This window comes from Martes martes (genome assembly GCF_963455335.1).
Source record: "Martes martes genome assembly, chromosome: 7".
Taxonomy (NCBI): Eukaryota; Metazoa; Chordata; class Mammalia; order Carnivora; family Mustelidae; genus Martes; species Martes martes.
In genome coordinates, this window is record NC_137894.1 from 52,743,870 (window position 1) to 52,759,798 (window position 15,929).

The window sequence follows — 15,929 nt, forward strand, 5'->3', positions numbered from 1 at the left end:
TTATAAGTCAGACTTCTCTTAATTCTGATCTCATATTGGCTTCAGAAAACACTAATGTTATATATTATATTAGTATTATATATAATAGCTATACTATATCCTTTGGAAATAAAAATACTCTATGTGAGAATATCATTAGTCCTCACGACTAACCAATGAGTTATAAATTCATCTGAATCAACTAAGACAATTTCTTCAAGTTCTGCCCTACCATGAACACTGCTATCTTTACCTTATTTCATTAATCATTTCCTACAGGATATGAATACCAAAATTTATAACATCATTTTGCTTTTTTCTAAAAGTTTACATTCTCTAAAAGCTTTCACTTTTTCTTTTATCGTACAATACACAGAGAAGAGTGGAAAGAGAATATGATCTACATTTTACAGATTAGAAAACAAGAACTCAACGAGATTAAAGGGATCGCCTAATTTTACACAACTAAGTGTCAAATTCAAGCCCAATTCTTGCAACTGTTGTAAAGATGCAAGTGAATAAAAGAAGTATGTGAAGAAAATGCTGAAATTTTAACAGTTGCTACATTCCCATGAAGGGGCTGTCAGTGATTTTTTTCCCTTCTTTATACTTCTATAAATTTTCTATTTTACACATCTATTTCTCTTTTTTAAAAATATATTAATTTAAAAAATAAGTTGAGGGTGCCTGGGTGGCTAGGTCAATTAAGAATCTCCCTTCGGGGGGCGCCTGGGTGGCTCAGTGGGTTAAAGCCTCTGCTTTCAGCTCAGGTCATGATCCCAGGGTCCTGGGATCGAGCCCCGCATCGGGCTCTGCTCAGCAGAGAGCCTGCTTCCTCCTCTCTCTCTGCCTGTCTCTCTGCCTTCTTGTGATCTCTGCCTGTCAAATAAATAAATAAAAATCTTAAAATAAAAAAATAAAATTAAAAAAAAAAAAAGAATCTCCCTTCGGGGCGCCTGGGTGGCTCAGTGGGTTAAAGCCTCTGCCTTCGGCTCAGGTCAAGATCCCAGGGTCCTGGGATCCAGCCCCGCATCGGGCTCTCTGCTCAGCAAGGAGCCTGCTTCCTCCTCTCTCTCTCTGTCTGCCTCTCTGCCTACTTATAATCTCTGTCTGTCAAATAAATAAATAAATTTAAAAAAAAAAAAAAAAAGAATCTCCCTTCGGCTTAGGTCATTGTCTCAGGGTCCTGGAATTGAGCCCCAGAACAGCTCCCTGCTTGGCAGGGAGTCTGTTTCTCTCTCTTCCTCTGACGCTTCTCTCCATTTGTCCACTCTCTCTTTCAAATAAATAAGTAAAATCTTTATTAAAAAAAAAAAAAAGTTGATTCCAGAGTCCAGACTTCTTCACCACACTGCTGTGTAAGTCACTGACAACCTACAGTCAAAAATAACTTCAAGGACATGGGGAAGTAGCTTCTACTACCAAGGTGCTAGATAGAAGTTCATAGAAGGTAAAGTAGGTCTTTAGTGCCTACCTCCTCATCTCCTGCTCCTCTACCATCTACTGTCATACTGCTTTCTACATTTGCTCAGTTATCTAGTACCCTCATGCTGTCTCTGGCTGTCTAAGACCTTCACTATGTCATTCTAGTATATGTGCTGCCGAAGAGAGCACCACTATGTCATTCTTACCCAGATCTAGTCTCTTCTAAGTTCCCAGCCCCCAGTGTTATCCTTTCCAGGTTTTCAACTAAACCATTCACATGCTAAACCATACCCACATAAAGTGTGTTAAAAAGAAATCAATAGTTATCTGAATTTATATAAATTTAATTCTCATAAAATTTTCATTTTAAGGGCACCTGGGTGGCTCAGTGGGTTAAGCCTCTGCCTTCAGCTCAGGTCATGATCTCAGGGTCCTGGGATCGAGCCCCGCATCGGGCTCTCTGTTTGGCAGGGAGCCTGCTTCCCCCTCTCTCTCTGCCTGCCTCTCTGTCTACTTGTAATCTGTCTCTCTCTGTCAAATAAACAAAATCTTAAAAATAAATAAATAAATAAATAAATAATTTAAAAAATCTTCCAGTCGTGGTGAGACATGAACCAGGGAGGGCGTGGCATCCTGTACAGAACTACCTTTAAAAAAAATTTTTTTTCATTTTAGTTCTATATGTTCCTAATTGCACCATCCTTCCTAACTATTCTACGCTACTCCAACTCTTCCACTCTCAATCTGCACTCCTTGCATATCAGAAAGAGACATCAACAGCCTGGCACTCAACTTCTAAAATGTTGACTATACCTAATGTTATATCCCTATGGTGAAATTTTCACACGAATATTGTAGTTTACTGCATTCCATTGTCTGTTTCATCTATGTTGTATCAAGAAAACAACACAAAGGAATCTTTTCTGAGCCCTAGAAATGGCTCACACTCAATGCTGAAAATGTCATTAATCCTATTTGCAAAGAAAGGCAGTGGGAACCAGACTCTCTCTTACCTGAGTTAGACCAAAGAATCTATTCTTCTCAAATAGTAGTAGATCAATTCCCTCCAAATTTTGTGACAAGATAGAGAGCTTCCATTATGTAAAAACTATAATTTCTAAAAGAGAAAAATAAGAATTAGTTCAATGGATACTGAGAACCAAATGACAGAAATTGGGAGTATATAAAACACAGAAACGGAAAATACAACTTGGGAATTTATCCACCACCAAAAAAAAACAAAAAAAAAACAAAAAAAAAACAAAAAAAAACCTAAAAGAAAATACAGAATAGGGGTGCCTGGGTGGCTCAGTAGGGTAAGTCTCTGCCTTCAGCTCAGGTCATGAGCTCAGGTTCCTGGGATCAAGCCCCACATCAGGCTCTCTGCTCAGCAGGGACCCTCCTCCCTGCTCCCCTGCCTACTTGTGATCTCTCTCTCTGTCAAATTAATAAATACAATCTTTAAAGAAAAAAAGAAAGAAAGAAAGAAAGAAAATACAGAATAGGGGAATAGAAAAGAATAAGAAATAGAAAAGATGAAATATGCTGTTTCCTCCTCCTGGGACATCCTCTTCTGGTCAAAATCCCGCCCTTGATTCATGATCCAGCTTATTGTCCTCCAAATACCTTTAGCAATACCTTCCCCAGTACCCTTGGCAAGAGCCATAGTCCATTCATCTTGATACTCTTCCATGCCTTGCCCAGAATACATATATCACAAATATGTGGACTAGCAATTTAACTGTGTATTAGGTTAAAAGAGGAAATAATTACTGAGCAATAATTGGAGAGAGACCTCAGAGTAGGTTGGGTTAATGTTCAGTCTGCTAAACTGTAAAACATTTGTTTTGCATACATTTTACATGATAATACTTGAAATAGGAGCATTTTTCTAGGTTCAGGGGAGGATAATTTCACATTCTGATTGGGACTGTAACCTTTTCCGAAACAAAGAGCTTAATATTGTTTTCCTCAAGTAAAAAGGATTCTAATTAGCAACCTTGAATACTGGTGACCAAATGATGCTGTGAGTCTTGGGAATAGCCAATTTTTCCCTGATTAGATTTTCCTGGAATTATTCCTTGGATTCCACACTGATTTTGCTCGTGGGGAATTAAAAAGGTCAAAAAGGACCGAAGAAAGAAAAGTACCTTCTGGCTACTGGATTTAGTGGTGCTTTAGATGAATGTACAGAAATATTTTTGCTTTAAAATGAATCAGTAGAGGGGCGCCTGCATGGCTCAGTTGTTAAGCATCTTCCTTTGGCTCAGGTCATGATCATGGGGTCCTGGGATTGAGCCCTGCATCGGGCTCCCTGCTGGGTGGGAAGCTGCTTTTCCCTCTCTCATTCCCCCTGCTTGTGTTCCCTCTCTCGCTGTCTCTCTGTCAAATAAATAAATAAAATGTTCTTTAAAAAATAAAAAATTAAATAAAATGAATCAATAGAGGGGCACCTGGCTGGCTCAGTCAGAAGACTGTGCAACTCTTAATCTCAGGGTCATGAGTTCCACCCCCACATTGGGTCTAGAGATTACTTACATAAATACATACATACATACATACGTAAGCTTTTTAAAAAATAATAAAATAAAAAATAAAATGAATCAGTAAAAATATCTAAGAAATCCAACACACTAGAAAGTTTGAGAAGCAGCTAGAAAGGGAAAGAGTATTATTCTACTATAGTAACTAGAAATTTCCTGGCAAAAACACTTATCAATGCGAACAAGAAGATAACTGCAAACGAAAAACCACAGGACAAAAAACTACCTCTTACTCTAGCAATTTTGGCTTTCCAGATGCTTTTCAGTCCCACAAAATCCAAAATCCGGGACCTTAGACTACATAAATTTTTTACCAGAGTGCTATCAAGTTATAAAGTGGTAATTATTAGAGTATAAAAAGAATTATGTCAGAAAGTTTTAAAATAAATACATTGCCCCGCAATGCTATGATATTGAACAATTATGAATGCTATTAACAATTGAATAAATAATCATGATCTAGATGAAATATATGGAACTCTGTACCCAACAATTAAAAAATACATGTAGAGCAATTACAAAAACTGACCAAGTATTTGTGGAGCATAAGGAATAACACAGAGGATATTGGGAGATGGAGAGGAGAAGTGAGATGGGGAAAACCCTAGGGGGAGACAAACCATGAGAGACTGTGGACTCTGAGAAACAAACTGAGGGTTTTGGAGAGGAGGGGGTGGGGGGTTGGGTGAGTCTGGTGGTGGTTATTATGGAGGGCATGTATTGCATGGAGCACTGGGTGTGGTGCATAAACAATGAATTTTGGAACACTGAAAAGAAATAAAATAAAATAAAATTTTAAAAAACCCTGACCAAGTAAGAGGACATAAGTAATTCTTAACATCCTTCAAAGAATCCATATGAAGTAGACCTGAATCTCTGATCATAATAATATCAAGTTAAAAGTTTATAGAGAGGAGCACCTGGGTGGCTCCGTCAGTCAAGCATCTGCCTTCAGCTCAGGTCATGATCTCAGGGTCCTGGGATCAAGCCCCCAGTGGGACTTCCTGCTCAGTGGGGATCCTGCTTCTTCCTCTGCCTCTGCTGCTCCCTTGCTTGTGTTCTCCCTCTCTCAAATAAATAAGTAAAAACTATTTTTAAAAAAAGTTAATAGAGGGGCGCCTGGGTGGCTCAGTGGATTAAGCCGCTGCCTTCCGCTCGGGTCAGGATCTCAGGGTCCTGGAATCGAGCCCCGCGTCGGGCTCTCTGCTCAGCAGGGAGCCTGCTTCTCCCTCTCTCTCTGCCTGCCTCTCTGCCTACTTGTGATCTCTCTCTCTGTCAAATAAATAAATAAAATCTTTTAAAAAAAAGTTTATAGAGAGTTTTTTCTTTTTTTTTTTTTTAAATATTTTATTTATTTATTTGACAGAGAGAGAGAGAGATCACAAGTAGACAGAGAGGCAGGCAGAGAGAGGGGGGGAAGCAGGCTCCCTGCTCAGCAGAAAGCCCCTTGTGGGGCTCGATCCCAGGACTCTGAGACCATGACCTGAGCTGAAGGCAGAGGCTTAACCCACTGAGCCACCCAGGCGCCCTAGAGAGTTTTTTTTCTAATTCTCATACATTCTCAAATTTTACAACTTCTAAATAATTTGCATTTCAATGAAAATCTTGTGGAAATTTAAAAATACTTAGAACTAAACTTGTAGTATGAAAGCCTACATGTACTTCAATGGAAATGCACATATGAGAAAAAAAAAGAAAACCAAAAATTAAATATCTAACTTTCCAACATGAGAATTTGGAAAATGAATAGAATAAATCCAGAGAAATTAGAATAGATAAGAGCAGAAATCAAAGATTCTGAATATAAATATAAAATAAAAAAGAAAACGCCGGAAGTTGGTTTTTTCAAGAGACTTATAACTACACAATACTTTTGTTAACTTGATCAAACAAGAGAAAATTATAAAGTTCTATATCTACTTTGGAAAAATGTCTGTTCAAGTTCTTTGCCCATTTTTTTTTTCAGAAGCCAATATAACTTTTATTGTCTGTAAATGTTACTTCTTTATTAAATATCATAAAAGAATCTTTAGATTAAATATCATTAGTTATTAAATTCCACATGTAGCATGTTATATGCATAATGTTACAGAGTATATACTTACAAGGCATTTGTATAATTGTTATAAACCTCAAGTATTATTTGTCATGTAAATAGTATGCAAATCTTAATATACTGTTTTAAAAGCATAATTTAACAGTGCCAAAATTTGATAATAATATGTCTAAGTTAAATTTAAATATGTGAAACAGAAAACTATGGGCAGAGTTAACCTTTCTTCTTAGAGATTTGGAAGTTTTTAAATTGTCTAAGCAATTTAATTTTTTTATGCTCATGAAGAAGTGAAAACTCAAAATATCTACGATATTATCTACTTGTAATTAAATTTTTCCTACATCTCACTGTTTACAACAATGGTTTCTTCTACAAAATCTCCCTAGAAATATATTCTCTTGGGTCTTTGCCCATTTTTTAATCCGGTATTTTGTTTTCTACTCTTGAGTTATATAAGTCCTTTATATATTTTATAAATGAACCTCTTACGAGATACATGGTTTACAAGTGTTTTCTCCTATTCCACAGGCTGTCTTTTGACTCTGTCAATTGTTGCCTTTGCTGTACAGTAGATTTTTAGTTTGAGGTAGTTCCACTTGTTTATTTTTGTTTTTGTTACCTGCGTGCTGTTGATGTTATGTCCAAGAAACCATTGCCAAAACCAATGTCGAGAAGATTTTCCCTATGTTTTCTCCTAGAAGTTTTATAGTTTCAGGTGGACATTTAAGCTTTTAACTATTGTGAGTTAATTTTTGTGTGTGGTGTAAGTTAGGAATCCATTTTTATTATTGTTAACCTTAAAAATAAAGCTGCCATTTATTTTACCAGCAAAAAGATGAGTTTATTCGGGAATAGCAGAGAATTACAATCAGGGACATGCACTCTACAGAAAAGCCTAGGCAAGTCTGGAGAACAAAAGAGAGGAATACTTTTTTTCAGAGGAAAATAGGGGGAGTTGGGAAGGGCTGCTATAAACAAAAAGTCTGGGGTACCTGAGTGGCTCAATTGTTAAGCGTCTGCCTTTGGCTCCACCCAAGCACAGGCTCCCTGCTCAGCAGGAAACCTGCTTCTCCCTCTCCCCTGGCTTTTGTTCCTTCTCTCGCTGTCTCTCTCTCTGTCAAGTAAATAAATAAAATCTTTAAAAAATAAATAAATAAACAACAACAAAAAGTCCACTGGAATAAACCAGGAGTTCAAACCGTAGTGCTTTCTCATTGGCTAAATTGCAACAGTCCCTTATAGGGTGGGCTGTTGCCAAGGCAGGAAGAAACCTTTCTTCCCTCTGCTGGTATAAGAAAGTACTATCCAGTCCAAGGTCCTCTTTCTGTTTTGTTTGCAATTGGCAACAAGAAGTAGGACAGGAAAGCTCCACCTTTTGGCTTTATCACTCCATTTTAGTGAGGTTTCCCTGCATTAATTTTCACATTCTGCATGTAGACATTCAGTTTTCCCAACACCATTTGTTAGAAACTATCCTTTCCCCATTGTGTATTCTTGGCACTCTTGTCAAAGATCAGTTGACCATACACACACATGTGTTTATGTCTTGGCTCTATAGTCTTTTCCACCGGTCTATATGCCTGTCTTTATGCCAATACCATACTGTTTTAATTATTGTAGGCTTGTAGTATTTGAAATCAGTAATTTGAAATTAGGAAGTGTGATGCCTCCAATTTCCTTTTTCTTTCTCAAGATCATATAAATGGTCAACAGGGATATGAAAATATGCTCAACATCATTAATTATCAGGAAAATGCAAATCAAAACTATAATGAGATATCACCTCACACCTATTAGGATGGCTATTATCAAAAAAAGAAAAACAGATAGGTATTGATGAGGATGCGGAGAAATTGGAACACTTTGGCACTATTTGTGGGAATGTAAATTGATGCATTCCTTATGTGAAACAGTGTAACGTTCTTCAAAAAATTAAGAATAGAATTACCATATCAGTATCTCAAAGAAATATCTTCACTCCCACATTTATTGCAGCATTATTCCCAATAACCAAGATATGAAAATTACCCAAGTGTCCACCAACAATGAGTGGGAAAGGAAAATCTGATATTCATATTCAATGGAACATTATCTTGTTTTCGAAAGGAAGGAAATTCTGCCACTTGTGACAACATGAATGAAACTGGATGACATTATGCTAAGTGAAATAGCCATTCACAGGACAAATACTACAGGATTCCACTTATAAGAAGTATCTAATGTAGCCAATACTACACAATAGTAAGAATATAATAGTGATTGCCAGGGGCTCAGAAATAGAGTTGTTTTCCATTGGGTATAAAATTTCAGTTCCTATAGATGAATAAGTTCTAGATATCCACCGTACAGCATAGTGCCTATAGTTAACAATATGGTATTGTACACTTAAAATTTGTTAAAAGTGTATATGTGTTGAGTGTTTTACCACAAAAAAAAAAAAAAAAGAAAGAGAGAGCAGTAAAGTAAAACTAAGGGACACAAGGAAACTTTGGGAGGTGTTTCATATTATCTATTACTTTAATAGTAGTGATGGTATCAGGGGTGTTTGCATATATCCAAACTCATAAAATTGTACACATTAAATATGTGTAATTCTTTGTATATCGATTATACCTCAATAATACACATTATACACAGAGAGAGAAACAAAGAGAGAGAGAGAGAGAAAATCAAGTAGGGATATAGCCACATGGTAAAGGTATCACTTTTTTTTAAACACTTTATTTCTTTGACAGAGAAAGAGAGAGAGCAGGCTCCCTGCTCAGGACTGGATCCCAAGACCCTGAGATCATGACCTGAGCCAAAGGCAGACACTTAAACAACTGAGCCACCCAGGCACCCAGATATATACTTCTTTAATAAAATTATTTTTGAAAAAAGCAAAAGAAGTATAAACAAAAAAATCCAGAATAGTGATTGTTTCTGGATGGAAAAAAAATGTAAAGGGATAGGGGTTGGAGGAGTAGATGCAATGATAGATAGGCTCACAGGTATTTATTTTACTATGCTTTTTAACTCAAATATACGTTACATATTTCGTAAATATGTAATATTTCAAAACAAAAGGAAAAATCATTTAGATCAGTAGATAACTTTTTTTTAAGGATTTTTAAAATTTATTTATTTGACACACACACAGAGTGCAAGCAGGGGGAGCAGCAGGCAAAGGGAGAGGGAGAAGCAGGCTCCCTGCCAGGCAGGGAGCCCAATCTGGGGCTTGATCCCAGGACCCTGGGATCATGACCTGAGCCAAAGGCAGACGCTTAACCGACTGAGCCACCAAGGCACCCCAGTAGATAACATTTTTTATCTTTCAGGTTTGCAGAGATTCAAATTAATTATATATCCACTATTTGCAAACATGGGAGAAACTCATGCTCTAATTCACTGCTGGTGATGGAACTTTCAATCAGCCCAATCATTTTAGAAGGCACTTTTCCATATTTAATCAAGCCTTATAAATACATTTTGGCATAACACTTTCATTTCTATTTTTATTATAAGGGAGTAATCAAACCATGTGTATATAAAAATGTACATCAGTATCTTTCATAGCAGAGTTATTGAAAACTAAAAATTGGAAATAACTTCAATGTCAACAGTAAAGTATTGACTAAAGCAATATGGTTATATCCATGCAACAGATTACTGTATAGTGACCCAGAAGTAGATTTATCAATATAAAATGACTTGTATATCATATCGTTAAATGGATTGTAGAATAATGTGGTCCTATTTTGTACAATTTTTTCAAATGCATAAAGGAAAATCCTAAAAGAAAGATAACAGAATTTTGACAATTATATTTGAGTGAAATAATTCTTGGTGATTTTTTTTCTTTTCTTCCTTGTGCTTATGTATATGTAACCTGCAAATGTACTTTAGATTGCTCAAGTTTTTTATCCTGAATAAGTTTAACATTTGTATATATACAATGGAATACTATGCAGCCATCAAAAAAATCTTGCCATTTGCGATGATATGGATGGAACTAGAGGGTATTATGTTAAGCAAAATAAGTCAATCAGAGAAAGCCAATTATCATATGATCTCTCTGATATGAGGAATTTGAGAGGCAGGCAGGTGGTTCATGGGGGGAAGGGAGGGAAAAAAGAAACAACATGGGACCGGGGAGGGAGACAAACCATAAGAAACTCTTAGTCTCAGGAGACAAACTGAGGGCTGCTGGAGAGGTAGGGGGATAGGGTGGCTGGGTGATGCACCTTGGGGAGGGTATGTGCTATGGTGAGTGTTGTGAAATGTGTAAGCCTGACGATTCACAGACCTGTACCACTGGGGCAAATAATACATTATATGTTAATTAAAATAATTTTTTTAAAAAGCACCATGGATAACCAAAACAAGCTTCTTAGAAATATTGCATAGCTCATAAGAAAACAATTTGAATATAAAAGAAAGTGTAGAAAGTAAATTGAATTGTGGCATTTTTAAGTCTCTATGTACAAAGAATTTTATCACTTAAAATACTTCAGTCCTGGGATGCTGGAGTGGCTCAGGTGGTTAAGCATCTGCCTTTGGCTCAGAGTCCTGGGATTGAGCCCCACGTCAGGTTCCCTGATCAGCAAGTGGAGAGCCTGCTTCTTCCTCTCCCTCTGCCTCTCCCCCTACCAGTGCATTCTCGCTTTCTCATGCTCCCTCTCTCTCTCTCTCAAATAAATAAATAAAGTCTTATAAATAAATAAATAAAATTCTTCAAACCTGTTAAGAAACATGTTCTTGTTCAAGTTCTGATGAATAGACTTGGAAAAGAAAGGAAATAATTTGTAGACAGCATGGAAGAAGGTCATCAAAACTAAGAAGTGGTTTTAATATTTTATTTCATTTTATTGAACAGTCACTTACATAACACTATAGATCAAGAATTGTTTAAGTAATTTATAAATATTAATTTGGTCAATCCTTATAATCTTATGAGGAAGGTACCCTGACCATAAAGAACTATCATTTCAGTTAAGTCAAAAACAAATATCAGAAATTTCATATGGTTCAACTTACCTCTATTTTATAGATGACAGAATTTAGGCATAAAGAGGTTAAAAAAATTGTGTGTTGGTAAAAGGCAAAGCTAAGTTTTGAAGTCAATCAGTCTGGCTCAAGAGTGTGTACTTGTAACCATGGCACTCTAAAAGGAATGGGTTTACCTAACTCTGAGGTATTGTTGCTGATTTCAATATAATTAGGGGGAAAAGTAGCACTACCTGGGACAGAATTAATAAATACGTCATTGTCTTTGCCTGGCCCCCATTTAAATCTCCTGACATTAGGAGAAGGAAGGGAAAAATGAAGAGGGGTAAATCAGAGGGGAAGATGAACCATGAGAGACTGTGGACTCCCAGGACTCAAACTGAGGGTTTTAGAGGGGAGGCGGTGAGGGGATGCATGAGCACGTATTGCATGGAGCACTGGGTGTTATATGCAAACAATGAATCATGGAACATTACATCAAAAACTAATGATGTACTGTATGGTAACTATGTGTACTGTATGGTAACTATGGCAATTTTAAAAATTATTATTAAAAAAAAAAACCCAGACAGTACAGGAATACAGCTTTTGAAAGAACTGTATTTTGAAAGACTTAATTCATGTATTAGTTGAAAAGCTTAAGAAGTTATAACTCAGTGATCCAATTTCAGGCTGATGTTGTGATAAAACACACACACACACACACACACACACAAAGTTAATTCAAAATAACTTTAGCTCTTTGCTTTCATTTACCAAAGGGCAATATATATTGAAAGGTAAGAAACAGACAACAATGTCTTTTTAAAATTCTCTTTTTGTCTTTTATCTATATTCTTCACATACTATGGCTACTCCCACACATCTCACTATAGAATCTCAAAAGAAAAAAAAAACTATCCCTAATAATTGTAATTTTTTTAATATTTCCAAAGCACTTTTCTTCGGATTCTGCATTATAAACCCTGAAAATCAATCTGACAAGATAGGATTCTCCTCAGAACACAGAGTAGGAAAACAGATAGAAAGGCCTGTCCAAAATCCTCCTTATCAAGGAGAGGTGAGAAAATGTGGAAACAATTGTATATTAATACTTCTTATTCCATCACATTACATAAGAAAGAACATCATATCCTCCTTGATTATGGGCAGAAAACTCATTAAGAAAGTCCTGGAATTAATAATTAAACTAGTAAGTAGAGCATCCATGGTACTGTGTTTTGTTGGATTCATGTCTGCAGCAGGGACAGGAAATGTTAGAGATGCGTGTCTTTCTTGATATCAAAATCACTTAAAACATCTTCCTGGAGCTCAACACCTGACTGAATATCCTCCTCATTGTCACTTTCATCTCTTTATTCCTGAAAGTGTAGATGACAGCGTTCAGAAATGGGGTAATAATTACATCAAAAATGGCAAGGAACTTATCCACTGGTACTGTGGGAAATGGCCATGAGTACACAAAAATACATGGACCAAAAAATAAGACCACAACTGTGATGTGAGCTGATAGAGTAGCGAGGGCCTTGGACAAGCCACCTGAAGAACGTTGCCAAACAATAACCAAGATGAAGATATAGGAAATAACCAAAATGAAAAAAGTTCCCAGAGAGATGAAACCACTATTGGCAGTGACCATGAGCTCCAATCCGTACGTGTCTGTGCAGGCAAGCCTAATAAATCGAGGAAGATCACAGTAAAAGCTGTCTACTTCATTAGGGCCACAAAATGGCAGGTTTACAACAAATACAAGTTGGATCAATGAGTGAATGATCCCAATGGTCCAAGCTACCACCAAAAGTAAAACACAAGTTCTGAAGTTCATGATGGTCAGGTAATGGAGAGGCCTGCATATAGCAACATAACGGTCAAGGGCCATGGCAATGAGCAGAACCATCTCAGTTCCTCCAATAACATGAATGAAGAACATCTGAGCAATGCAGCCTTGGAAAGAGATTACTTTTCTCTCCTTGAAAAGATCAGAAATCATCTTGGGAGCTGCAATGGAGGAAACCCACATGTCAATAAAGGAGAGGTTGGCCAGCAGGAAGTACATGGGGGAGTGTAGGTGGGAGTCAGAGATCACTGTGAGCACAATGAGGAGGTTTCCTAAAATACCTATTACATAAAACACAGAGAAAACTAGAAATAGGACAAGCTGCATCTCCAAAGAATTGGTGAGTCCCACCAACACAATCTCAGACACCACTGAATTATTTCCTCCCCCCATGGTTTCAGTCACCTTGGGCTCCAAATTTGCCTGAAAGAAAAGGAAAAAATAAGAAATTGGGATTACTGGCCATATCAGTCAAGGTTCCATTAGCGAAGCAGAACCACTAGGAGATAACATACTAAGGGATTCATTAGTGATTTGACCTTACACAATCATGGAAGCTAATAACAGCAGTCTCTGTAAGTCTGTTGTTTTTGCATCTGATGCTGTAGCTTGATGTCCACAGGATGGGAAGCCAGGAAGAGAAGATGAATGTAAAGTGGAGGAAAACAAAAAGAAACTGGAACCCACAAGCGAAAGCTAAAGGCAGATGAAAATTAGTGTCAGTGCTCATTGTCTCTAACCTCGATAATGCAGATGTACTGCAAAAGCCAGAGCCCTCCACCACAGAGCTGAACACACAGCTGGCACACAAGTCAGAGAAGCTCAAGAAGGATCCCAAAGGAGGTGTGGCAGTTGCAATCCTGGCCACTGCCTCATACTGATGAGATAAGCCAGCAGAGAAATGACAACATGCATGAGCTACAAATATGGCTGCTGTTTCACTTTAACCTAGCCATATCACAAAAGACTCTCCCTTACAATGTATTCTAGCTGGAAACACAAAGAAAAAGGAATTGTAGAGTATGTAACAATCTATTGAAGCTGACACAGTACCAAGCCACCATACTATTTAAAGGAATATAGGGGTGCCTGAGTGGCTCAGTCAGTTAAGTGTTGGACTCTTGCTTTCATGATCATGATCATGGACATGATCTCCGGGGCATGAGCTGGAACCCTGTGTCTGGCTGGGCACTCATCAGGGAGTCTGGTTCTCCTCTCCCTCTCCCTCTTCTCTTTCCCCTGCTTACAAGCTCTCTCTCTCTTAATAAATAAATATTTAAAAAAAAATAGATTTCGAGGGATGCCTGGGTGGCTTAGTCAGTTAAACATCTGCCTTCGCCTCAGGTCATGCTTCCAGGGTCCTGGGATCAAGTCCTACGTCTGGCTCCTTGCTCAGCAGAAAGCCTGCTTCTCCCTCTGCCTGACACTCCCCCTGCTTGTGCTTGCTCTCCCTCACTCTCTCTGACAAATAAATAAATAAAATATTATAAATAAATAAATAGATAAATAGGTAGATTTCAAAAAAAAAGGTACAAATTTTGAAAATTAACTACCACCTCTATTCATTTGGTCAAATCATGATTACAGTGAAACTTGAGTAGACTTGAAATAGGCTCTAAATTTATCAGTCCTAATCTCATGTCATCTCCCACCAACTTCCCTTGTTATTACTGACTCTGTTTAAAATTTCACCATAGGTTCTCTTCTGATGTCAGGAAGTCACTTAAAGAGAGAAATAGAAAAGAGGTTAAATAGAGTTTTGGAGGGAAAGAAAAACAAAGTTTCTAAGTATTATGTGGCGATAAATTGTTGTTTCTACTAGATAGCGCACAGGGACTTAAAAATACCTAAAAAAAATTTTTTAAAAAGTGGCAGAACTACAAAAAGAAAGAGAAATTCTGTATACTTGTGGAAACAGTGGGAGAGTGAAACACATTTCCTTCAGTGAACAGTAGGAAAAACCAACAAAATATCAGTCAGCATAATGAAGGTTTAAAAACATGATTAATCAAAATAAATTCTATAGATTCCCTGTCCCCAATATACGCAGAATACTCAAGCATTTACAGAACATTACAAAACTTTACCATATGCTGTATTATGAAGCAAATCTTAACAAATTTCAAAAATTACTACTATGTAAACTATATTCCAGCCCCAAAGCAAGTAAGGTATAATCACTAACCAAAATATACCTAGAAAATCTTCATGTGTTTAGAAATTAGATAACACAGTTTAAATAACTCTTGGGTCAAGGATGAAATCACAATGGAAATTAGAAAACATTTTAAACTGAGTTATATTTTATACCAAATCCTGTAGGATGCAACAAAGCAGTATTTAGAGGGAAATATATAGTCTAACTGCTTATATTAGAGAAAGAAAAAAAGGCTTAAAATTATTTAAAACTTAATGAGCTAAGTATCCATCTTTAAAAGTAATAAACACAACCACAAAACAAAAACATTTTCTATTGAAAGAGAAAATAAAAATAAACTACAAAGAATCTACAGAAAGAAAGGCTGTTCTTTGAAGAGACAAGTAAAATTGATAAGACTCTGATGAAATGAATCAAGTAAAAAGAGAGGTGGCACGTAGAACTAATATCAAGAACAAAAGAGGAATGTGAGCAGAGATTTACAGACATCGAAAGCATAATAAGAGACTATAATAAACAAATTTATGCCACATTCCAAAATTTTGATAATATCAACAAACATCTAGTAAAACATAACTTACCAAAACTCACTGTGTTGGACATTCTGGATCCACTGTCCCTCTTCATCCTGCTACACACCTCTGGGGAGGGCCTTTAAGAACTGCATAAACTGCAGGGCATCCCTGCTGTCACTGTTGGCTGGTTTTGGTCAGTAAGAGGCATTAACAAGAAACAGGAGACCAGGAAGAGAAGGTGAAAGATAAGGATATCTGTCTCCTGACAGTCCCCTCTAGGCCTCAGGCTGGCAATGTCTGCATTTCTGTTTAATGGGTCAGTCCTCTCCTACATCTATAACTTCCTTTACAGATCCCAACAACCACCTTGGGATGCTTCACCATACCTTACCGCTTTCCTTAATCCTATCCTCATCTTTCTAAATAGTCT

General features: G+C 37.0%; 1 protein-coding gene across 1 annotated transcript; it reads right to left on the reverse strand.

The window, feature by feature from the left end:
- Positions 1-12,280: 12,280 nt before the first annotated feature.
- LOC308346853 (olfactory receptor 4F3/4F16/4F29-like) lies at positions 12,281-13,222 on the reverse strand (the record flags this gene model as incomplete). Its single annotated transcript, XM_080809899.1, has 1 exon — positions 12,281-13,222. Exon 1 carries the CDS (start codon positions 13,217-13,219, stop codon positions 12,281-12,283), a length of 939 nt encoding a protein of 312 aa, XP_080666025.1. The 5' UTR covers positions 13,220-13,222.
- Between the last annotated feature and the right edge of the window lie 2,707 nt (positions 13,223-15,929).